Source organism: Oryzias latipes, assembly GCF_053564925.1.
Source record: "Oryzias latipes strain Hd-rR chromosome 1 unlocalized genomic scaffold, Olatipes_Hd-rR_3.1 chr1_Y".
Lineage (NCBI taxonomy): Eukaryota > Metazoa > Chordata > Actinopteri > Beloniformes > Adrianichthyidae > Oryzias > Oryzias latipes.
Window position 1 is genome coordinate 3,460,976 of NW_027616335.1, and position 26,069 is coordinate 3,487,044.

The 26,069-nt window shown below is 37.8% G+C and overlaps 1 protein-coding gene across 1 annotated transcript; it reads right to left on the bottom strand.

Annotated features, from left to right (window-relative positions):
* Positions 1–34: 34 nt before the first annotated feature.
* Positions 35–25,378, bottom strand: LOC101155493 (putative E3 ubiquitin-protein ligase HERC3). The gene is made up of 25 exons (XM_011476465.4): positions 25,249–25,378; positions 23,528–23,879; positions 21,905–22,064; positions 21,157–21,233; positions 20,121–20,342; positions 19,793–19,884; positions 18,866–18,996; positions 18,328–18,476; positions 17,422–17,495; positions 16,734–16,858; positions 16,551–16,610; positions 12,518–12,629; positions 11,159–11,348; positions 10,039–10,202; positions 9,845–9,958; positions 9,271–9,294; positions 9,093–9,191; positions 8,840–9,010; positions 8,617–8,760; positions 6,473–6,639; positions 5,983–6,049; positions 5,625–5,707; positions 3,277–3,460; positions 2,242–2,344; positions 35–2,168 (listed from the first exon to the last, which is right to left on the bottom strand). Exons 2-25 carry the CDS (start codon positions 23,748–23,750, stop codon positions 1,960–1,962), a joined length of 3,144 nt encoding a protein of 1,047 aa, XP_011474767.3. The 5' UTR covers positions 23,751–23,879; positions 25,249–25,378; the 3' UTR covers positions 35–1,959.
* Positions 25,379–26,069: the final 691 nt, after the last annotated feature.

The following is a 26,069-nucleotide window of genomic DNA, read 5'->3' on the forward strand; positions in this document are numbered from 1 at the left end:
TTTGGTTTCCTTACTGACATTTTAAAAAAGTTACTTTGTTTTTTTTTTAGTAGAATGGACAATCTAGGTTATGTTGGATGTTTACAGACCTCTGATATCAAAATTTCTATTGATAACACTTTACATGTGTTTTTTTTCTCAAATTAAATTTATATGCAACAAATAAAGATACAGCTATTAAATAGCAGAAAACACACGATTTAAATTTAATTTGTGTTTGCCCGGCCTTTAAAAACACTTAATCTGAATCTGGCTCATAAAACAGACTGTTAACACAAACAAAGGAGAGTTTAATGGTTTTAAAACTAAAAAAAATGATGGAATCAGTCATTTGACACAAACTCTTTTTGCCTCCAAAGAGAGATAAATTATAAACAAAGAGAGATAAATTATAAACTAAATAAATAATTTTGGTGAGAATAAAGAGTTGTTGTTTATTTTTGGATTTTGAAGCATATCAAAGTGTTGAAAAGAAGCACAAACCATTTTAGATGTTAAGACCTGCAGATGAGCGACAGACCTGCAGGGTGTAAAACTGTTGTTAGAGGATTCTAAACAAGCCGTGTGCCATTTTTCCTCCAGTTTAATCCCTTGAATCTCATGGGATTAAATAATTTAATATTAGGTAAAGCAGTTCAGCAAATCCCTATATTAACACAAAAAAAGAAGGAAAAAAAAGAAAGTCAATGCAGGGTTAAGTGTCTTCACCCAATATCCGGTTGCTTTAAAAAGCCTGCTTTATGTTTTTACCACTAGCTTCCCTGTTGAAGGCAACACTGTTGAATGAGGGATTAAGACGTCAGCTGCTCCGTTTTAGCCACAGCTGACAAAGGGAATGAGCGATTGGAGATCGGCTTCACCCCGCGTCACCCTGCCAGCCAGAAACTCACTCAGCCTTTCTGAAAGTCTGGCAGAGATGACGTGCTGGTGTCTGGGTTTCAAATGATCAAAAGGGGTGGGGGGTTCAAACCACACCTTATGCCAAAATAGAATCATTTTATTAAAATAATTTAAAATAATAAAAAGAAATATATTATTTCAAGATATCAACATAAAATGTTAAGGTGAAAAATAGAATTTAAGGAATTTATATATATATATATATATCTTTAAAAACAACATTCTTGCAAAAGTAAACAAAAAGACAAAATTTCCCAGAAGCCTGAAGCTACGTTCACACCGTCCGTGGCAATGTGCGTTTAAGTGGCAACTTCCAATGAAAAGTCTATGTAAAGTCGGATACATGTACGCTCTGGGATTTAGTTCAAAGCTCAAATTTCTATGATCGTTTTCAGGAACTATGTACAAAACACGTCCATTGAATGCACGCTGAAAGTTAAGCCTGGTCAAACCTCGACCAATCTGGAACTCTGATTTGATTTGGCGTGTGCATGCCGTTCTTTTTGATTCACAGAAGGGCCAACCGTTTGAAAATTGATTATGGAGGAGAAATGAATAATTGCAGTTTGTGTCTGGTCGGAATTACATAACACCAAGTCTGTCATACAAAAGCCTACACCGCAATTAGCACCGCATTCACACTTCACGCCAAACCTCTTCTAACTTTAGGCGGCGAACACGCGCTAGTGTGGAGTACGCATTCAAGAACGTGCGTCATAAGCCCGGTGTGAATGTAGCTTTAGTTTCTCCGCTTTGTGAAGTTTATCTGACCCCAAGTCATTGAATGAAGACTCCAGTATATTGTTCTCTTTATTTTGATGCAAACGTGTTCCTTAAATGTCTGTTAAATTTCCAACCACCATCTTTGTTGGCCCGAAAGGTTGAGAAACCTTTAACCTTAAAATCAACCTGCATTTACACATATAGACCTTGGAATATTTAAAAAAAAAGCCTAACAATCATGCAAGAGGGGCCTCGTCTTCATCCAGCTTGCACCCACATTCACTGTTGACACTCACGTGGTGGTTATATGGCTGCTAAAGTGCATCGAGGCTCCTCTCAGACCAGGCTGAATCCCTCGTACTGCTCCACCGCCTGAGTGAGGCGGCGGCGCAGGATCTCTTTGGTCTGATAGCGGGGCATGTCCAGCAGGTTGTAGCAGGTGTGGGCAACAGGCAGGTAGTGCTCCTCCGCTGTGGTGGACTGGATGATGATCCGCAGGCTCTCCATGCCGTGGATGGGAATGCGGTCGCTGCCCGTCAGGAACACTGCGCCCGGAGACAGACATGTAAGAACTGGAAGCAAAGCACGATCCAGCCCATGAAATGTATGACCACTCACATAAAAACTGCTTCTTCTTTTCCAGGGGAAACTCGTGGAAAACCTCCCAAAACAACCTCACTGTTGGGTGAGTGGCAGAGTACTCTCCTTTGTAAACAGCATTCTGGGAAAAGTAGAAACAAAAGTGTGAACCCTTTCCTGCTAATTAGGGATCCCACATTGTTTGATGTTTAAGATTAATTGGAACTGTAAGAAATAGCATTTAACATGTTCTTGTAGCCTTTTTTTTCATGATGGAGGACATTTATAAAGAAAATTAAGCTAAAAATTGCAATTCTGAGTATTTCTTTATTCAAATTGTTGTGACTTGCAGGTGTGACGTAGAACCTACTATGGCAAGCCACAGGCTCCCTTCTGCACTCCAGATGCATCCACTTGCAGAAAAATAGATCCATGTACGTCTTCATTCTCCTCGTCCGAGCTGACATCTGGCTCAAAACCGTACGGCTGAATAATTCTAACATTGCACGCCATTTTTGTTGCACTGCTAATGCTAGGTTGCGGGTGTCAGGGGCTGCAAGCTAGCAGGAGAGCATGTAGACATTTGGGTGACGGGAAGTGGGGTAGGGCTTACTCAGAGCCGACAGTCTCACCCCACACATAACTCAAGAGACAAATTTCTATTAATCTTTTGCCGCTCTGCAGAAATTACATTTTAGAAAACGACAGATTTTTTTTTTTTTGGTTAAAAATGGCACAATCATAATTTAAAGACCATTCGGAATGCTTTTTAAATAGATCAGAGGAGGATTTTAAGGGTAATGACATGCATGTCTGTAAACTTTTCTGCAGATTTTGAAGTTTTGGACTGAAAAAAAAATAGAGGAATTTCTTGGAAAGTTCCTTTAAATTTCAACCTGCAATAAAAATCTGAATTCCATTCCAATGGAATTCATCTTTCTCAGGATTACGTTGTTTAAAAAAAAAAAAAAGTCAAAAGGCACCGCGGTTTACCAAAATCTGCAAAAACCTCAAATTCAAATGGGATTTTTGGGAAAGACGACTACAGAAGGTCTCAAGGGCAAAGGATTTGACCTTTTCAAGCTCTTCCCAGTTGTAGTTGTTGTTGCCAACCACCATGGCCATGAGCTCGGAGGGCTGGAAGAGCGACAGGATCTCCCCTCCACACACTTTCAGGAAACCAGAAGAGAAGGCCGAGTACTGCTCATCCACAGAGTCCGAGAAGACGTATCGCAGGTAAGAATCCACAAACTCCTTCCTGAAACCCACACAAAGGTTCAGTAAATACTAAACAAATTACCTCTGCAGAGCAGCTGCATCCCTAAAGTCAGCTAGCAATCGGCACCCACATTGTTAACATTCATTTCCTCCCTCATCGTGTCTGCCATGTTTCTACCTCCCTTCATTTACGAGCACCTAAATGTTTTCTGCAGGCCGACAGTTCATCGAAACCCTCCCAGAGCAGCATGACCTCACTTTGTTTCTCTCCAGAAGATGTTTGACTAGATTAAATCCCTAATCTGCTCAGATCCTGTTGGATCCAGCAATGAGAGCATCACCCGAGTGAACTATTTATCTGCGCCAAAAAAACCTTGAAAGAAGATTAAATATTCTATTATGGCCCTTTTATTGTGTCCATGCAGACCGTCACACAAGTATGTTTCCCATGTTCATAGTGGATGCTAATGTATGAAAGACTGATATTTGTTAATCAATACTAAATCATTGAAGTCAGCCACACATATGCTATGCGGTTAACTATTTGTAAAAATAGATCGATGGTTTAAGCCTTTGCTCCCTTTGTTTTTTTCTTTTGTGCTAAACCTACGCACCGAACCATTAAAAACTAAACTTGAAACTGCAGCTTCCTCCGCTGAGACTAAATTACAGAGTAAGCTGAAGGAGCCAGTCTCTATGGAGACCACTTCAATCATTAGAAAAGAACCGGAGGAAGAGGCATCAGCCTACTAATGCTTTGCTTTTGTCATTTCCATAACGTCAGTAATGTTTGTGCATCTGTTTTCAATTCTTCACGTCTCTTTTGTCAAAAAAGCTCGTATTGACAGGAATTTTAATCTCCATGTGCTTTTTTCTGGTTCTTATAAATGTTTAAAAATAAATTATTCCAGGCGTTTACGATTCAGTTAACCGTTAAAAGAGGAACACAATATTTAGACATGTAAATGTGATAACCGAGTATAATCACTAGTGGCTGTAAATACATATTTGGCTCAAAGGAGCCATTTTAGGCCTAATAATCATGATAAAATTGGATTTCAACCTTCATAATCTACTGAAAATTAAAGTAATCTAACTTTTTTTTCCAAAGACATGTGCTTTAAAAACAACCAAAAGGAGCTAAAATTAAAAAATAAAAATAATCCCTTAGACTAACACAAACAGTCTTAGATATGAGTAGCAGCGACAGGATTTTTGATTGAATTTTCTGAACAAAAAAACAAAAAAAAGATTTTCATTTCTAAAGTGCAGCTGAATCTAATCATTTAATCACTTTCTTTTTTAGAAGCTGGACAGTAAATGTATGGAACGTTTGTGCTAAAACAATTACTTCCAGATTTATGACTTATTTTATTCTCACAAAAAATAAAACTATTTCATCTAAAAATTTAACAAAAGTTAAAATTAACACAGTGGCTCTTTATACCCCTCCGGGGACAAATGAAAGTGGAAATTAAATGCCTCTATTGAAGCTTTTATTGAAAGTTTCTTAATGTTTTTGAGTGAAAACTGCAGAACCATTGTCTGAAAAAGAATATAAAAACAAAAATGGCTGTTTGGTTTAGACGTAGATTTTTGATAAAACAGTTCATTTGCTATAAAAATAGTTAGTAATTGTAAAAAATCTAAATAAAAAAAAAAAACTAAAAAATTAAGAAAACAAAATAAACAAAAAAATAGAATCAGTCTTAGATTGGGTCAAAGACTAAAAATAGGTTTTAGGATGGATTTAAAACCCGTAAATATTATAGAAACGGGTCAAATCTAGGTCAGGTAAGCTAAAAAAACACAGGAACCTTTCTTTTAGACACAACAAGCCCCCAGAATAGAGCTGAGATGGTGAGATGTACACTGCAGCCTCACAACACGTTATTTTTTCTGTACTCTCATGGCATGGTTTGAGAAGTTAAAAAATAAAAAGAAAAAGAAAAAAGGGCTCTGCTGCTGCTCTCCCCCATCTGTTCAGCAGCCGGCGTGTGAAGGCCGCCCACCCCACTGCTCTCTGGAGGATCAAAACTAAAATTAGGACAAAGATGCAAGCAGAGGTTGAGGCCGTGACAGTTTTCTTTGGGACGAAAAACGTGATTGTTAGTCAATGCAGGTTGCAGACTTCACTTAAAAAAGAGGCAGTCAGATGAGAACACGTGGAAGTCTGAGAGCAGGAGAAAACACAGCTGCCAAACCTGTTGGTGTTGTCCACAGCGATGCTCTCTCCTCCAGGGACCAGCTCTTTGACCTCCGTCATCCCATAGTTCTCCCTGGTGATCTGAGATATAAACACAACAGGTCAAACTCTGGCCCAGCTAAAAAAAACACCAGTTCACATAAACACAGAGATATTTATAGTCCAGTGGGCAAATCACAAGACTCAGGCAATTTCAAAATAAACCTTAACTTATTCGTCCTTTTAATACTGTGTGGTTGGAAAGTTTGTTCTGGATTGATCAGTCTGCAAAGTCTGACTAATCTCAAACTAAGACTGTCCAATGACTCATCAGTAAGTAAACGGAAAAGAACAAGTAAAAATCAGCGGATACTTACAGCAAAGTTGAGAAGGAATGTCCCCTCCACATCTCTCCCTTCATAATCTAAAAGCTGCTGTAAACTCCTGCAGAAATAAAGGACAATCTATAAAACTTACATCTTTTTTTAAACCATTATTCTTTCATTAAAATAGAGTCTTCTTTATGCTCAGGCATCAGTGGTGAGCATATGTGAATATTTCTTGGTAATGGCCTTAAAGCTCTGGAAGAGTCTGGATCTCCCTTTTATATGGAGCCACATTTGTAAGAAACATGTCCTTTTCATGAAAAATGTAGCCAAATAGCTGATCCACAACGTTCTGCTGCTTTTCCCACAGATGCATGTTTCTTAAAAATGTAAATATGGTAAGTGTGCTCCTTTAAGACTATAGAGTTTAAATAGAATCGTCTCAAAAAGATCTAATTAGGAAAAAATCAGTTTCTGATCTATTCAAGATCATTTAATTCAGGCTTACACTGAAAAACAAGAGAATCAAAGCTTGTTCCACCTGGCTTCAGTGGGTGAGAGCTCTTTGAAGTCCTCCAGTGAGGGGGAGACATCCAGCAGCTTTTTGTAGAGAGCCAGGGGAAAGTGCAGGTCCACCACAGTGGAGTTATAGATGGCAAGACCACAGATGATCCCGATCAGGTGAAACCAGTTCTGCTCTACAAAACACTGCAAATACACAAGAGTTCTTTGCTTTACTTTGGCTTTGCTCTTCGGTTTAAAGCGCTTTCCTTCCCTCACATTTGAAGCAGCATTAGGATAAACATCAAGTACCACTAGATGTGCTGCAAAATTAGGCATAAATAAAATGCCTGTTAGATTCACCGTCAGCATAAGAAAAAAAGACATCTGAGACTCCAGTTGTGTCCAAATTCCATCACCAACACTAAAAGATTAAATATCTCAGTGCCCTGCAGTTTGAACACCACACTCACTACTTTTCTTTTCTTTTTTAAATGCTGAATATGACATCACTCACCCATTGGCTGAAGTACAAACTTAATAAATATGAACATTTTATGAATATTTATGAATCGATTGTGTTCTGAAGAGGAAAAAGCAGACTTTAAAAAAATATAAATATATATATTTACATTCGTTTTTGCAAATGACAATTAGTTCAAGCACAGTGCATTGTGGTCTATATTCGCCAAGCGAGTGACCATCAATGTTTTTCTCTGAGATTTCAGGGAAATTTTCATGGCTCTGGATCTTAATAATGTAGATTCGGACACCCCAACAAAATGGTGAATGCTCTATAAATTGCACTAAGTAGCGAGTAGTAAGGAAATTTGAACAAAGTCTAAATTTTCCCCCCCAATTTTGAAGGCTTCTGCATGGAATCCAGCAATTGTTTGGCAAAGATACATTTATCGAACAATCAAATAAAATTGGAGACGCATAATTGGATCTTCATAAGGTCATAGAGTGACGGATCACAGCTAATTGACAATTTATGGGTTTTTCAAGCTCAAGCCATAAGTTTACAGCATTTGGCCGGTAAAGAATTTTTTTTTTACCACACTGCAAAAACTACATTTTAAAAGAGTAAATGTTCTTATTTTCTGTTTTGCAAGAAAAGAAATCTTATCAAGAAAAAAGAACATTTCTTTTCCTAAAATATGAATTCTTGGGAAGTCCATTTTTCTAACCACATTTTTGCTTATTTAAAGAAAACTTGCCAATGAGGCGAAAATTTTTTGACCTTTTACTGTACAAAAAAAGGTTAAAAATAAAGAAATGATCAAGCTGTTATGGCTTCTCTTCACAAGTTGTTAAGTTGGGGGTCATGCTTTCCTCTGGAGCAGGTGTCAAATCCACTGAAGGTGGTTAGAAAAAGTTCAGGTGAGATTTTCACACCTTTACATTTCGTTATTTTTTGCCCGACGTTACCATAGCAGAATTTTGTGCACTGCAATATTTACACAATTGCAGAATTGTACCAGCTTTTATCTCAGATTTGCCCCGATTGCTTTTTTGTTTATTTGTTATTGTCCCTTTAACAATCCACTTAGAGGACACAAGATTCATGCTAAAGAAAAAAATTAAAGAGGGAATTCCACTTTGCTAACGTTTCCTCTTATCTATAGTGGAAGAAATTCAAGAGGAACAATTGTCCAAACAATCAGCAGTCTAAACAAGGTAAAGCCTATCAACAAAACAAGCGGGTAAAAACATCTGCTGCTATAAAACTTCAGGTAAAATGTTGCTTTAGCTGAAAAATGACCACAAATTATGCTTCAATTTAAGGCTGACGGGTTTCAGGTCTAAAAATGTACATGCCTGTATCTCGTCTGATTGAAGAAAAGCATTTTAAAGGGAATTTTTGATCTACTAATTGGGAATCTGTTGTACAAAATCCCAATCATTTTAAAACAGCAGCCAGGACAGGCTCCAGCAACCCTGTGACCCCCAGAGGAATATAGTGGGTTGAGAAAATGAATTGATGGCTTCTATTTTGAAACTCCAAAGCACAAATTGTATTTACCACTATTTTCTTTAGTAACTGCAGCACTTTTTGGCAAAAATCATTCATAGCTGCTGCTTGTAAATCTGTGGACTTGATGAGTCATGGCAATAAAACACAAGAGCCGGTGGATGTGGTGCCGTTGCCATGGCAGCGATCAGCTCGGCATGACGACTTACTTTATCTGAGAACCACAGTAGATTGGACTCTTTGTAATAGGTGAACATCCCATAGACGGGATCCATGAGTTCCTTCAGGAGCAGCAGGAAGAACTCTTTAGTTAACCCGCCCGCATCCACGGCTTCCTCGCCGTCAAAGATCACCTAAAAGGAAGATGGAAGTGAAGCTAAACCGAGAAGTCTATTTTCGTTAAAAGCAGGGGCTTAGAGCCGCTTCACTCACTTTGAGCGGTTTTTTAAGGTCCACGTCAGAGTAGACAGTCAGCTCTCGAAGCGTGTCGCTTACTAAATGATTCCTGCGCACATGCAGCACTAGGTATGGGTTCCTAGCGAGGTGGGGTTCCAGTGTGAGCAGCATGAAAACATTGTGCAGGTTCGCACCGCTTACTGCCATCTAAAGAAAAACCAAAACAAATGTATTTCTATGAGAAGTGTGAGACAGTTAGGTGGGAACTGACTGACCTGTAATCAAGTACCTGCATTTGCAGTTCAGCATCTGTTTGCAGCATTGTCGTCTTGGCTTGGGCATTCAGTATGAATGGGAAGGCACAAAGGTTCACTGGGGGAAGGTTACTCTGCAGGGAAAACAGACTTACAACCAACCCGTACAAATGAAGGTCAATACTGCTTTTGTTTCTGACAAATAGTTTTTACCTGTGAAGGAGATGAGCCCACTTTCTAGAAATAACAGGAAGGCAGAATAATTAGATATGTGACTATGTTTCACATAGAAAAATATTGAAAGTTACTGTTTTATATTGAACATTGACCTCATGTCTCGAATCTGAATGTATATTAAATGTTTTCTACTGAATCTTTTCAATGCAATTCTTTAAATTATCTGCAGTAACAACTAAGTGGATCGCTCTTAAAAATTGATTATTGCTTGACTAATCCTAAAAACGCAGAAAGCTGAAAGAATTGAGGTCAAATATGTAAAACAGGGGATTTCAGACACAGAGAAGCCTTTTTGCCTTTGTCTTTTGCATGTTTTCTTAAATTAATCTTTTGCCAAACTATGAATACATTTAAAAATGTTGATCTTACAAAAATAAAAACATATTAAATTTGTTTTAAATATTTTCTGGAATCCAACTTTCTTAATTAATGTAAGAGAAAAGTATTATTCAACTCAGATTCTTACCAAAACAAAACTTCTACATTTAATTTAGACACAAGTGAGGCCAAACAAACTCCAGAAGAAAACTACGTAACCTTTCATACTCACAATCTGGGCTTTACTCAGAAACCATTTGAGGTAGTCTTCCTGGATGTCCACCAGGCTGGTGATGTCAGGGATATAAAAGTGGTTGTATTCTACATGATGGGCCTTTAAATTCACCTGGTAACGTAAGCAAACACCAGCCTTAAAGTCTAATTCTCCTTCTGCTGCGGGCCAGCACGGATCCATGTTGCGGATACCTTGTGGAGCTTCTCCAGCAGTCTAAGCGTGGCCATGAAATAGTTCTCGTGGAGCACGGGCGCAGGGACCGTCTTGCCTCCCGTCAGCATGTACACAACTATGCTCTTGTACATGTCCACCATTCTGGTGAAGACGCCGACGTCCACGACACACCACCAGTTATCTGCACAAAGACCAGACCTGTAACAATTCAAACTAGCATAATTGAAGAAAGTAATTAATTTCAGTTTCATGCATCAGAATAGAGAAGATATTTTTAAGCCTTTTCTACGTGTCATCTCAAAAAGAAAAAAAGAAAAGAAAAAAGAAAAAAAAAAATCGCAAAATGGGGCAAATTACATATGATTTGTCAAACAACTAAGCCAAATCATAGAAAAAAAACTAAGAAACTCTTTCCCTCTTTAGAGGTTAGGAAAATGAAGAAAATAAAGGTGCTAATTGAATGGATTTGATGCTTTCTATTCCTTATATCCTGTCATTTAGGCACAATCCTGAGCAGGATGGTAGAGATCAAGAGAAAGGCTAAAATGTTATTTGACCGTCTTGAGGATCACATTTTAGGAGCTTAAAGACCCACTCTGATAAAAATAGTGTTTTTTAGTGTTTTTACCAGGTTCTTGTGGCATTTTTCTGATGATTGAGGGCATATATAAAGAAAAAAATGCAATTCGGAGTATTTAGGAGGCTGATCGCCTCAAATCATTACTAGAAGTGGTGGTGTTACACATTCCTAATTGATGAGGTGTGATTCGTTTTTTATACAAAGCTTTGAATTTAGGCCAGTTTATCATTAAACTTTATAAAGGAAGTTTTAGCTCATTTTTTGTATTTTTTTCATTCACTGTACCAATTTTCTTTTCCATTTTCTGCAACAATCTGAGCTTGAAAATGTCAAAAAAGTGTCAGAAATCACATGTAAAGCACCCAGGGAGACTTATGAGCTGCAGATAGAATATTCAACTCTGGGCGATCAAACCAAGTAAAAACACAGTGAAATCATCCATAGTTCTAAATCCTCCTTTCTGATCATGTCTGTCTTTTGAAGTACCAGCCAGCCTGTTTTTAGATCATTTTAGTGCTGTAGAGTTAAATTCCAGCATGTACATGAAAGTATGGTACCCAATACTTTGCTGGGGTTGGTGTCTAGCTGGAGAATGGCTATTGCCAGTGGGATAGTGAGGCGTATGTAGTTCTTGGAGTCCTGCAGGGCTGGGTACTCGGACAGGATGAGATAGATCCTCATGGCCTCCACGTCAGGTGGGGAGCGAGGCAGCTGAGGGATCAGCAGACTCTCAAAACTCGTGGTTGCCTAAATACGACGGAGGACACATAGGAAAATAATTCCTTCAAAAAGTTGCAGTAATTAAATTTTTTTTTTTTTAATAATCAGAGTCAAAATACATTGAACATTGTTTTTTGGCTCAAATTGCTTCAGAATTCAGTCATCATGACTTGTTTTCTGTCACTTGCATGACAAAAATGGGAGCATTTTAAAGCGACATATGAGGTAAAAACACAATATGTACTGTTATGGCATTTGCATCTAACTAAATATACTTTAGAAGAAATATGAAAGAAAACTAAAGTTTTTTAAGAGGCTAGATAGCAGAACATCAACTGAATGGGATTGGAGTTCTTCTCACTCTACAGTGTGTTACATCAATCAGTTTGCACAGAATCTTAAATGCATCAGACACTGAAACACATTTACAGATACACCTAAACCTTTTACTGTTAAAAATAAAAACTATAAATATCTACTTTTCTAGCTTGTTCTTTGGTTTTATAGCTCTAGAGGTTTTTGACTTCCAGCTTCAAAACTGCACATCAAAAAGCAAAGCGGTCACATAAAGAAATCATTTACGTTCAGCTGTAACCAGAGAACATTAGCTTCATGGGATGTTTTCTAAACAAACGGGACCCATCTTGCTGCTTTAGGGAGAATATGAATTATGACATGCTGGGAGAGGCTTCATGAGGTTTGGACTGGGGCCTCACTTCACCCACTAATTATAATGCATGTAAGGTTTACCAACACAGCTCCCTAAAAAGCGTCTCCAGAGTACGATCTGCGGCAGATCTTGATGTACGTTCAAAGTTAGATCAATTCCATATGACATGGATGCTGTTTTCTGTTGCAAAACAGCAGTGTTTCCTCTGTGCTTGTGTTCTGACAGAAAACAACCCACAATTCTTTTCTAAAAAGGAAGTTGGTTTGCATAAAAAAAAAGAAAAAGGCAAATATTTTCTCATGAAAGGACTATTCTACAAAAATCTGCAATACTACAGATTTCTTTGGTTTGATTTAAAATAAAATAGTCGAATTTAGTCGAATTTGCCACCAAAAACAAACAGTGAAGTCCTCAACCAGGTGAATAATTGAATGTTTAAATGGCTTCATGTCTGTCGATGTATCAAGAACATAAATAAGTAAATAAAATATCCGACATGTTTGATATGCAACTGCATTAGTCATACCTGCTCCTGGATTCCAGCGAAAGCGGGTTTGCTCAGTGTTGCAAACAGCATTCTGACAGAGTTGAGATCGATGCCGGGGATTTTTGGGTTGGTTTTGAAGTGAGCATCATCACTGAGAAAACAAGCATCAAGAAAATGTCTTCCTAAGCCTGAAGAGTACTTATTTTTTATAATTTGACACAGAGAAAGTTTTTCATGGATAAGCGCTAAACTGTCTTCAACTTAAAAAAAAATTGAGGCCATGTGACTCTTTTATGAAGTTGCTTTGCCATCATGGATGACTAAACCAAAGCTAAATGACAATATTGACAGTGTCAGCATTGAGAGTAAAGCTTTTCTCACAATCGAGGTTTTATTTAACCACAACAGAGACGTTTCTGTTATCATCCATTAAGGACTGTGTCCCAAACACAACACTAATGCAGAGAGTGAGCGGACGCCGCCGTGACCCACAGCAATGAGCCTCAACACAGTTTCTCCATTAAAGAACATGTGAATGTCAGTTCTAAAAGGCACAAAAAGAGCCAAACTGCACACAACTGTAATATATACACAGGCTAGAATGAGGTTTTGGCTGGAAATGAGACCAATTGATGTTCATTTGCTCAACGGATGTTTATTTTACTATAACAACTGTATGCGAGGAAGATTCTGACACTCAAGAAAAAGGATCTTCAGGTGGAAAATATGAATTAAAAAAAACGTGCTTTTGACCGCAGTAAATCTTCATTGAGAACAGTTCATTTTTCAAAACATGTCCACTGATCCTTCTTTTTTTTTAAAGCCGTTAAAATCAGAAGGAAATGTACTGATTATGTCTTCATTTCATGTAAGATTTTAAAAATTTGGATTTGGATCTAAAATATCTCCGGCTTCCTCCCACCGTCCAAAAACATGCTTCATAGGTTAATTGGCAACTCTAAATTGTCCATAGGTGTGAGAATGAATGGGTGTGTGATTGTGGCCCTGCGACAGACTGGCGACCTGTCCAGGGTGTCCCCTGCCTTTGCCCGTAAGAGCCCGGGATAGGCCCTGGCAGCCTCGTGACCCCGAAAGGGACAAAACGGAAGAAGATGAATGAATGAATGAATCTGGTGAAAAATTTTCTAGACCCCATCCCAGTTGACACAGGGCTATGGTGGGGATGCAGCCTGGTTTGGATTGCTAGTCCATTGCCACACACAGACTGCCACACATTCATTCTTAACCCCTTAACGCCTACATTTATTACCATCTTTGAAAAAACAAAAACATTGGCGTTTGTCTTTGATTGTAAGTGGATAGTAGCTATATTTTGGTCATTTTAGAGCCGAAGTGGTTTGCCGCATATTTGCGACAACAGGCAGGGATAAGAGTCCATTTATAGTCACCAATCAGCATGTGCAGCATGTTTTTCATGGATAAGTGCTAAACTTAGGACGAAACCAGAGTGCCTGGAAAAAGAAAAAACATGCAAACGCCACACAGATAGAAAGGGGCCCAGCTGGGATTCGAACCATAACCATGTCAACCGTACTAACTATTACACCACCTTGCAGCTCCTCTGCTAAGCTTATTCCTAATTAATACAATGACAGTACAGACCAAAAATTTGGACACACATTCTCATTCAAATGAGTGGGAAGGTGTGTCAAACCTTTGGTCTATACTGTGTATGTTGGTTTTTAATACATTTATTCAAAAGGAAATTTCAAAAATGTGTTCTACACAGCCACAAATTTTATAGAATGAATTCTGATACCAAATCAGTGTGAGAGAAAGAAATCTATATTCATCTAGTTACTTTTATAAGTATTCATGAGGCATATGCATCAACGGAGGGGAGTGGGAAAGGTTTGGTTTTTATTGTTATATTGTGTGCATTTTTTTTTAATGTTAAGTGCTTCAAGTTGTGCATGTTTTTTTAATGTAAATAAAGCTTGATTGGATTTGAATTGATGAATACAATTTGCTTAATGACCATCTTGAAAAACAATATAGCTAGTAAACACTTCTCTGCATCACATCTACAAAGATAACAAAATAACAGCCACCCTGACATCCCCCGACTTGTTAACTGCTGTTTTGACCAGATCCTTCCTCGCTCTGTCAGGAGACGGCTTAATTAAGTCTGTTAGGACTCGGAGGTGTTTTGCATGCAGTCCTCCAAACAACTGTACATACTTCAGATGGTTCACTCTTTGGTTTCCCTGGCTAAGTCCATATTTCTTCTTTCATGTACAGTCCACAGGTTTATGAAGCGCAGAGCTACAAATAATTCCCCATGCTTGCAGAACGCCCGGTATTCAGGTCTTGACATATCTGCGGGGATCTGTTTTCTGCTCCGTGGACACCCACAACTCATGATAAGTATCTGCTGATGGGTCCGCTTTGAAGAGCAATTACCTAAACACGAGTTAAAATAAGTCTGCAGATTGTCGGATCGGTTTTGCTGCATCAGATTATGTGGAAGCTTGTGGTACAAAAAGGTCAATGACAAGTCCGCGAGAGTCTTGAAGATTTGAACTTTGATGCCCAATTTTGTTCACATTAGTTTATAAATTGAGAACAACTACTTTTATTGCATTTAAATCCAGGATGCACCCCTTCTCTGTGGATCTTTCTCCAATCTGCTCTTTTTCTCATCTATAAATGTTCATGTCAGTGTTCCAGTTCCTTGATGTCTCAGTGTTTCTGTTTTCTTTTTCTGTCCTCCCTGACCCCTGCCAGTCGCAGCAGATGGTCGCTCTCACCAAGTCTGCTCCTATTCATCCATTAAAATTAGAGTTTTGCCCTCTACGGTTTTTTATGTGATCCATTTGTCAAATGCAGCTAAAAAGAAACGTTTGGCCCTATTTTACTCATTTAAACATAGTTTAATCATAAAACGTGTTACTAAATTTAATTTTCTTTAGTTTTGAATATTTTACTAAACATTTGTTAAGTGCCATGAGAAAGCCTCGATAATTAGGGCTTTAAAAATAGATTTCCAAGAATCCTTCTTGAAGACATATTTCATTAGGTAAGCAGCTACATTTAATGCTAATTATGTTGCTCTAGTTTATTTCAGTTTGTGAGCAGTTCTTTTCCTCATTTATAAACATATTGCAACTATAAAACCTTTTAGTAGTTTTGGCCCATTTAAAAGTTTTTTTTTTACAACTTTGAAATTTGCTCTAATGATTTATCTTTAACCCATAAGAACCCACGGTGACATCAGTGTAACAGAAAAATATCTGAAAATGTGAGTTTTGGGTTCTTATGGGTTAAAACTAAATTTTTGTGGCAACGCTTTATGTCCATCTTTTTAAAACCATTCTGGCTTCTTTTTTTAGACAGATATTTTTTCACTATATTACACAATATTTCCACAATGAACCAAAAACTCAGTCCTGAGTAGTACATTTTGTCATTTTTTTTCACAGCAAAAAGTCACACAAAATTGAGATCAAACTATTTTTTATGTCTTATAACAAAAGACCAAAAGTGTAGAGACAAAATAAAAAGGTATAATTTAAAAACAAAGCACAGATAAATTCAAACTATGTCAAAAATGTCTACAAAAAATGTGTACAAATCAGGCGAACCTCCACTATAAGCTATACAGTGTTCCAAGGATTTACTCTACTGGGAATCACAATTATGTTTCATATCTTGTTTTTGTAATAAACCAAAAATTTCAAAGCTAAAATTTTTCATGAGACCTTTAGGGTCAATTTGAAATGGAAACTATACTAATGGCGTTTCTGCATCATTAGCACATTGCATTGTGTAAACTACCAGGGTGATTAGCAAACTCAATAAGGGTTGATACTAAACAATACAATTCCAAATCTATAGGTCAAAAATATCATTTTAATATGTAATTTTGTGAAAAATAAATAAATAAATAAAATCCGATTGCCAATAATGACTTTCTGACAAAGGGATGACCCCCCCCCCCCCCCCCCCACACACACACACACACACACACACACACACCTCTACTTCATCTTCATTGGCTGTAGAGAAGGATAAAACTTATCAAATAATTATGATTACGACCTTCCTTTACCTTTGGTCTAAGAAACTGGCGTTCCAACAAGCGGTTGAGGAGAGGTGAACGATCATGTCTCTTTGAGAAAGAAACCAATCAGAAACGACAGGAAAGTCATTGAAAAGGACTTCACAACTACATATTTTGTGTATAAACATTCAAATGTAAAGAAATGTTGCTTATTTTGGCAACTGGACTTACTTTGTAACATTAGAGTCTGTGTTGTACAACAGTTTTAACCTCCATGAGTTCAAGCAGTCGTGGTTGATGGGGGAGAGGCTTTTACTGACATTAAACACTCGGAAGTCTTCTGGAACTTCAGGACACTAAAGACATGCAGAGAGGCAGAAGCACACAGACATCAAACAGCAAGCTGCTCGTTGCAACTTGTGTGGCACATTTCTGCGGGCGGGTAGTGTTGTTTATGTCCTCAGAGGAGATCAAATAAACAAGCCACGCCCGAGGTTTAAGTGTTCTGCCAGGGTTAGCAGGCAGACGCAGAGAACTCTGCGACTTTATCAGTCAGCATTCCTAACTGTTTGTTAGCCCCAATGCATGCTCCACATCCGCCACAGGTCCTGCCCAAAAGCTGGGATGCTACTGCCACCGTGTGGTTTCAATGGAAAACCCAAACCTTTTCTGCAGCAGAAAATAATGCTTTAGTTTTTATTATTTTGCTAAATAAACAAATCATTTCATTTCCTCTTTAAAATGGCATTAGCAGCTTCAATTTCGTAATATTTGACTAAAAGCTAATAAAAAAAAATGATTTTAATCCTTATGCTGTAAACACTGTGACTACGGAAATTCTCCAAAAATGAGATTAAACTTTTTTTTTGGCTTATTAAGTTTTAATAATAGCTTAATAAAAGAAGAGTGAAACACATACCTGTTCACTAGAATACATTAAAAAGCTATGGTCTCCTCCACAGATGATTTTGATCACTGTATACTTCCTTAAATCTGAGGCAAAAAAAGAGGAAGATCGTGATCACCTAATAGTAAAAATAATCAATCAACCCAATATTTTAGAAAGTATTTTTGCAAAAGTTTTCAATCTTTCATTAAATTATTCTGAAAATAAAAAGACAGAATAATTTTAGAAAAGTTATTCTTGCTTAGACTTGACAATTCAGTAAATAAAACTGCTCCTTTAAACTAGCAGAAGTGATGAGCTGTTAAAGGGCCTATATAATGCTATACTTGAGCCTTTCAGAGTAAACTATATAAGTAGAGTATATGATAATATGTTACCTTTGATACACTAAAGAAGGGATTTTTTTATTAAATATTAGTTCTTCTCGCGAGCCATTTTCCTTCCCGGAGGTAAGACGTCCCGATCTCTGAGGCACCGCCCATTTCATGACGTCAACATAGAGCCGGCAGTGACAATATCTGAACTTTTGCAATGATGGATGTGCAAATAAAAGGAAAGCCTTTTTGCCAAATACCGCTAGCTCCGTGGAGAAAGTGTGTGTGTGTGTGTGTTAGCCTGGGGGCAGTGCTGGCAGTGCAGACTCTTCCTGAAAAAAGGGGCGGTTCTCGTTTTCATGGATTGGGAGGGGCTGGTGCTTAGAAAGCAGAGTTTTAGAGGAATGCTCAAAGGTGTATGAGTGGATCAAAATACCACTTTGGGGTTGTTTACAGGAATTAACGTTATACTGTAATACAGTTAAAAGCTCAAGAAAGTTCATTTTTGCATGATATAGGCTCTTCAAGTCTAGAAAATTTTCTGATGTGAAACTCAGCAAGAATGGAAACAGAAAGCCTGTGTCAATCCTCAAATAAACCTTACCTTTTCGGAGATTTAAAGTCAAGAAATCATTTTTAACGGGATGTGGACTTCTTAAATCAGCCAGTATTCCTGTTCCCAGCTGACCGTGACTGTTACAACCAAATGCATACACCGTACCAGAGGATGGAACAAAGGCAAGAGTGTGATGCCTACCAACGGGAAAAACAGACATTTAGAGATAGACAGACGAAACTGTGCACAGCCTAATTTAAGATCAACGATTATGAACTATTTAAAGGGTTTCAACATTTTAAATTGAATTGAAAAGTCTTAAAACACGTGGCTAAAATGTTAAAATCTTTTTAAAAACGCATCTTCATACTTTGAGCATGATGTGGTCACAGCCACAGCAGATTCAAGAATGTGGAGATCAACAAACACAACACACCTTTCTCAAAACAGGTTGTTGTTTTTGTAAGGTCAGTGGGGACAAAAAGTCAAAACCAAAACAGGAAAATCAATAACTACTTAAGAAAAAGAAAAGTTTGTCTATGTTCTATGGGGAGAAAAAAGAAGAAAGTTAAAGAAGAGACAGCACCTTCCACAGGTGATCTGGGACACTTCAGTTCCCATGAGCTCCATGACTCGTCTCGGTAAAAGTTCATTATTGCTGGAGCCATGACCTAGTTGCCCCCTGGAGCCATCACCAAAGGTAAATAAGCCCCCGCTCTGCCGAACAGTAGGAGAATGTTATTTGGTGAGTAAACAGAGAAAAGATGCTGATCTTTATCTGATTCAAATCAAATGCTTTAAAACCACCTATGATGTGAAATGTAGGGGGCCTTTTTTTAATTCTTAAAATTACCCCACCTACACCAAAGACTTCCTCATGGTTCTTAGTTTGCACAGTAATATGACTTTTGCTTTTAACCATTGACTGTAAAAACAATGGACAGCTCATCACCCCCCCTTCTCGTGTTCCCAAATAGGAAGTGTTCGCCATTCCCATAGAAACGAGGATTCAGAGTGACTCGGACCAATCACTGTCGACTGGTTTCAACATGGTGGCGCCCGTATCAGGACGCCACGGTGAGGGACTTTGCCTCATTTCTATGGGTGACGTCACACCTCGATCTGTCTGTTGTTATTACAGTCTATGCTTATAACTGAAATTGAAAGCTTTTTTTTTATTATTCCTCTTTAAAAAAACTGCAAAGTTTGACAAAGATACAAAGACAGGGATTAGTTATGCTGAAGATTTCCCAAATGAGGAAATAAAACCTTGGACTTCATCTAGAAAAGCCACAAAGAAACCAAGTTTCTCTCTGTGTTAGCTTTAAGACACGCGATTCCTCACAACCAAAAGAAGAAAATAAAACAAAAAGAATAAAAGTCCACAGAGCGGGACAGACGGACAGACTCCAAAACATCATTTCAGACCTCTGCTAGACACACCTACGTCAAGGTTTTAAGCCTCTACATATTTGTCTTATGTGGTCATGATGTTGCAGGTCAGGGTTCATACCTTTGTGAGGGCAGCTGTGTGTTCATCTCCACAGCTGATGTAAACAACTCTCTGAGATCTCAAAAACTTGATGTGACATGGAACGGCCCGATCTGGGAACAGGAATGACAGCCAAAACTCACAGTCAGATCAGATGGGATTAATGGCACACTGAAGCTTCCTCATTTAGGCACTACTTAGAATGAAAAGGTATTTTAATAAGCATGTAAATAAAGAATAAAAGGAAACCAAAATGGTATATAATGTCAGTTTTACTGTATACATTTTTTTAACGTACCTATCTCTTAAGAAATCCTTTATTTTCAAACATTTTATGTCTTATGCGTACCTTGTTTATCGTTGAGCCCCAGCTGACCAGCCTTGTTTTTGCCCCAGCCAAACACAGCTCCAGACAGGGAGAGCGCAAAACAGTGGTCTCCCCCCGCGGTTATCTGAGCCAGAGGGATTCCTGCCAGGGACTTGACCGGGGAAGGAGACAGCTTGCTGGTCTCTCCTTTGCCCAGACCCAGCTGACCGCTGCTGTTCTGGCCCCATGTGAACAGCTGGCCATCTGAGAGTGAGCACACAGAGAAACCCCATTCACACATCCAGAAAACCCCAATAAACACATGGAAAGCATTCACTGGTCATCTTTTGATCTATTGTAAAATCCATCCCAGTTGTCTTTTAATTGTCAGTTTTATACTCAGAAATGCAGTTTAAGCTGAATTTTCTTTATACATGTCCTCCGTCATCAGATAATTGCTAAAAGAACATGTTAAAAACATCATTTTCATTGGAGTGGGTCCCTAAAGCTTTTGATTATAAGGGCTTTCATATGGGTAAATACAATCCTTCATATGATTATAAGACTTTATTATCTGGGGGGAAAAATTCAAACATTTTGTCGTGCCATAAGATATAGTTCAATTTAAACAGATCTTGATTCATTTCAAGTTTAAAAAAATGTCACCTTAGAGCCTGAATTCTCATCTCCATCTATTTCTAATACATCACTTCAGCTGAGAGAGCTTTGCTTTGGGTTCAGGTATAGGTTTCCCTGATGGAGCCGGCTGACACAGCCTATTATCACTGCTGAGCTCCGACTTCTATTGATGTCATTCAGCCCCATTTCATTTTAGAATGTTATTAAATCAGCGCTCATAATCACCCCAAATAAAAACGGGATGAAAAATAATGATAACATAACAAAGAAGATCAAATAGAAAGTAATTGTGAAGATTATTACAACCTAAATAAAAGAGTTTCCTTGGGAGTGTGTGACTGATCTTGAACTGGAGTGATAACTGCTCTGATATCTAAATCAGAAACTAAAAGGTTTCTGAGTTTCGGATTTAGCGTCGTGAAGAGTGCATCGTTCACACCTCGAGAAAGTGCGATGCAGTGCTGGTTTCCACACACTACTTGGGAGATGCTGTGGTCACACAGTTTTTTAAGCAACCTGAGGAGAAAAGGACAAAAATCTAAACCAAAAGCTAGAAAGAGAAGAAAAAAAAACAATAAACTTCACATTTGACCACCAGAAGGCCGGGATAAATACAGCACATGAATCCATTGATGCAAGCACGCATCAAACCACTTCTCCTCCAAAAGGAAAAACTTTTTTTTTTCATAACTGGAGATAAATTCATTTGAAAAGAGTTGGGACATGTAATGTATGTTACATTTTCTCATGCCATGCATTAACCAAATTCAGGAGGCTAACAACCAGTAAACAGATTTTTCTTTAAAAATTCTTCCAATTTTATCTCCTCCTTTCAGCAGCTTTACAGCTTTATTTTAGGGATTTACCCAGAATTCTGGTGCAGCAGTCACAGCTGTTCCAATATGTGCAAATTGATGCATAAGGTAACTGGAACCTGCTAATGAAAAGTTTCAACCCCTTTATGCTGTTTTTTGCTCATTTGCAACTTACTGTTAAGTCCAGAACTCCCCTCAATTTAGCATCATCTTGAAAAACATTAAAGAATCATCCTTTGATATAATTGAAAATAAAGTCCAGCATTAAGAAGCTCATACCCTGACTGTCTAGGTTACTTATTTTTCCCCCCCTAAGACTTTCTGCAAAAAAAGGAAAAAAAAAAAGTTTCCTGTCTTTAATAAAAGAGTCACCTTGGGATTCGAACAGCCGTCTCAGCAGTCTCCAAACCAAGCTGACCCCCATCTCCAGCCCCCCACACAAACACCTGACCCTGTTCGTTCACCGCGACTGAATGGGCCCGACCACACGACACCATGGTAATCTTCTGGGTATCCAGAGCCCCCACCAGCTCTGAGAAGAGAAGATTACATTTTAGCAAAATCTCTAGATAAAAACAGGAAAAACTTTAACATTTGTATTTTTTAAATCCTCTTGTTTTCTGGTCTAGACTATACAACTCATTTAGATTTAAATCTTCTGTTCATTTAACCCAACAAAGGTTTTTTTTTTTAAGTGTTTTTGAAAAACAAAAAAAACACTTTTGTAGCATCCTCACAGACCACACCCGTTTGAGGAAAGCCATCCAGCAACATCGTATTCATTTATCAGTCCACACAGCTAACGTTAGCTACCGCGTATCTTCCAATAGGCGCAAGCAGATGGGCGATATTGAGAAGACGGCTGTAGGAAAAAGAAGAAAACCGATTTCCTGGTGAAGCTGCAACAAAAGTCAGCAACAAATTGGAAGAACTGCTTTGAACTTGGATGATTGAGCAAAGATGGAAAGGTGTGCGTGTCTCCGGGAAAATTATCTGCATGAAAGCCAGAAGGATTTTTGATACGGAGGTTGATGCTTAAAGGGAAAAGAAACCTTCTCACCATTTCAATAAATCCTATAGTGTTCATCTGGTGTTTTACTCTGTATTTCTTGACCAAATTTCTCAGCAAAATGAAACCATTAGCCATCATCACTCCGTCTGTAATGGGATAAATGCCGGTTTCCAATAGATTCCTGTCTCTAATAAAGGCAGAGGCTACTATTGGAAGATATAAGGTATATAAAAGGTAAGAGAAAAGACATTTAAGCATGAAATTCAAGACATAAAAACTGTTTTTTTTTATGTTTCAGTAAATAGAAAGTAATTACAAAGCATAAATCCAGAGGAAATGCAGAAAAGAAACTTGCTGTTTTGATGTTTTAGATTAATACGTTACAATGTGAGAACTTTTTGACTAGAAAAATTTGTTCATTTTAACATTTTACTTTTTTTTTTTATATAATTTTATCATTTGAACATTTTAAATTCATTAAGAACTTTATTTGGGTGGATTTGGAAGCAATTTCTACCTTACCTAAGCTTGCAGTTTCTACAACTCTGTCATTCTATTTTTTAACAGCATCGCAAAGTATAATTAAGACTTTTTCCAGATTTTTTGAGATTGTGTTTTCTGCAGGCTGTGCTACACGAAAAAAAGCAAAAGAACTAACTGGAGCTTCCAATCATCCCTACAGTGCACATTGAAAACTAGCTAACCTTTATTTAAAAAACCCCATCTGTAATATGGTTTCTGTACATATGGGAGGTTTATAAATATCTGACTGGGTTTGAAAAATTTTAATAACAAGTTTATGTTGTTATTAATGCTGAAAATATTGATCAAGATGAATAAATTATGCATTCACTTATTCTATCGCAAGCATCAAAGCCGATATAATAAACGGGTGTGGTCCTACTCTTCCACATTTTAGAAATACTTCATAACTTTCCAGGTTTCTGTGAATCTCTGCATCTTTGAGGACACCTAAAGCTTACCTGGAGAATTCCCAGCTTTGTCATGGCCCAGCTGTCCACAGCTGTTGGAACCACACGTGTATACACTACCATCTTGCAGTAAGAACAGCGTGTGTTGCCCGCCACACGCAACCTCTTTCAGCCCTCTGCCGCTGAACACATGACAGATCCTTGGTTCAAAAACAGGATTCCCCTCCACACCAATGCCCAATTGCCCGTCTCTGGCATTCCCCCAGCACAACATGGTGGCGAAGCGAGAGGAAATGGGGGAGCGATATGGAGAAGCAGAGCGAGTGACAGTCAAATTCAGGAACAGAGAAATGTCTAAGTGTGAGAAGCGTCCCGCTTTCTCCTCTTGGTGTACATTCCAACCCTAGAAGAAACCAAAAGGGACTCTGTTGTTATGTTCATATGGAATGTTTCCACATAACTTTGCCTTGTTTGTAGATCCCTACAATGTTTTCACAATGAGGTAGAGATTACATTTAGAGATGACTGTGACTAAAAAGATGTAAACACAATAGCAGAGGAACAGGCAGTGTGTTTAAAAAAACAAAACCAAAAAAACCCTGATGCTGTAATACTAGTTTAAGCAGCTTCAAACAGCCCCGCCCTCATAACCATCCAGTCACAGTGCATGCATGATGTTAACCACGGATGATAATAAAAAAAATAGAAACAAACCTCTATGATGAGAAAGAAAAACAAACTACAATTCAGATAAAACATAAAAAACACTTAAAATGCCTGATTCATTTACTTTTATACATAATAATTTAAGTACTATATTATATTATGACATTGTATTTGTCTGTACTGAGTTAAGATAAATGAAGAAATTGATACCAAAATATAAATCAATATATAAGTATGTAGTATGTAAACATGCCAAACATATTCATAAAAAAATAGCAAAACTATAATAAGAATGAAAAAGAAAGACTGAATTAGATTGCTGTTGGTAGTCTACTTTGTGTTTTTATTGCTAAATAAACTTATTGTTCAGCTGACTAAAACTCAGCAGAACATCCCTTCTGTCAGGTGTTTACCACATGGAAATATTTACATCTAATACTTCAACTAAATTAATTCAAACTTTTTTTCTATTAAAATATTAAGCGTGAAATGTGTTTATTTTTTTATCAGTTAAGCTTTGCTTTTTATCAAAATAAATGTATGAGAGTGATGTGATATAAAGCACATTCTGCTGTTTTATGAAAGGTTTTGTTTACAGAATTCTGCCTGACACCAGCAGACTGGAGACATTATTTAGTTTTTCCTAACCACACACGGCGTCTAATTTATAGAACATACGTCGTATCTATTAGATTAAAGATTAAAGGGATTTGACCTGGAAACTATTAACTATACATGCTTTGTATTGCTTAACACTAGTAAATACTTATGCTAAAAGCTAAAGTTAACTAGAACTGATGATCTGCTCGTCATTCCCAAGTGCTAGCTTAGCTCAATTGAATTTTTTTGCGCAGAAAATAGTCTTCTCTAAAAACTTGTCTAAATATTTTAAACATTAATCGAGTTGTGTCCTCATCGAAATCAAAAACTCATCTTTAAAAATCCAAACATTGCTACCCCAAAGCTAACAGACTACTACGACTAGCTAAGCAGCCCTCTTCTGCAAAAGAAACGAAGCGGTTCTATCTTGTTCTTATCCGCTACGTAGCATCTTGAGGTAAAGAGAAAGGCAACCGCTCTCTATAAATTTGAAACGCAGTGTTTACCTGGACAGATGCATCTTGAATTTAGATGTTTGGTTTCGGTCCGGCTAGGAAAACAAACGAGGAAGTACCTTTAAGTCCTACGTCACCAAACCTGGTGCTAAGTAATCAACAATTGGCTCACTTAACCGGAAGTGGTGGTGTTACATTGCTTTCGTAACCTATCAGATCCAATGACCTAAAAAGATCAACCTTAACGATTTAGCTTAGTAGTGATATAGTTTTATTTAAAAAAAAAAACAAGCTTAAAGCTTATGTATTGTAGCAAGGTATCTCCTACTTATTGTAAAAAAAAGTAAGTAATTGTTAAGCCCTGCTACACCCACTGAAGGAAATACGTTTAAAAAGGAAGGCTACTAGGAAAATTCTAATGACCGAGCATTCCACTGGTATTTAAACGCAGCATTTACGGACGAATGTGTGAGAAGTGAAAACAGTCTCACGGTAGATCCGTGCGTAACTTTGGCTTCGTGTGTGCGTAACAAGGGATTCGTGCGTGTTTTGTAAAGATGTGTGTGTGTGTGTGTGTGTGTGTGTGTGTGTAAGTAGTTTCAAGGTGTTGTAATCTTAATTTGTGCATACGTAAATTGCATTTTGTATTTTTTTTCATTTTATATTTTTTCAACTTATACACAAAACGTATTATGTGAGTAACAAATCACGCACAAATCCAAATGTATACTGGCGTCAAGCCAGCCCTCTCTCGTCGAACGGCTGTCAAGTGAGCCCTCTCTCGAAAACGGTGTGCCGCTTTTTTACATACATCGCGGTAACTGCAAGAAGGACTTATTTCTAAAGTGAAAGCATACATGAAATTTCAATGT

Coding starts and splice junctions, on each gene's coding strand:
- LOC101155493 (XM_011476465.4), bottom strand. CDS start 23,750: ATGTTGTGCTGGGGGAATGCCAGAGACGGGCAATTGGGCATTGGTGTG. Junction 9,011..9,092: donor ATGCTGAACTGCAAATGCAG/GTACTTGATTAC, acceptor GTTTTTCTTTAG/ATGGCAGTAAGCGGTGCGAA. Junction 6,050..6,472: donor CTCTCACCCACTGAAGCCAG/GTGGAACAAGCT, acceptor TTATTTCTGCAG/GAGTTTACAGCAGCTTTTAG.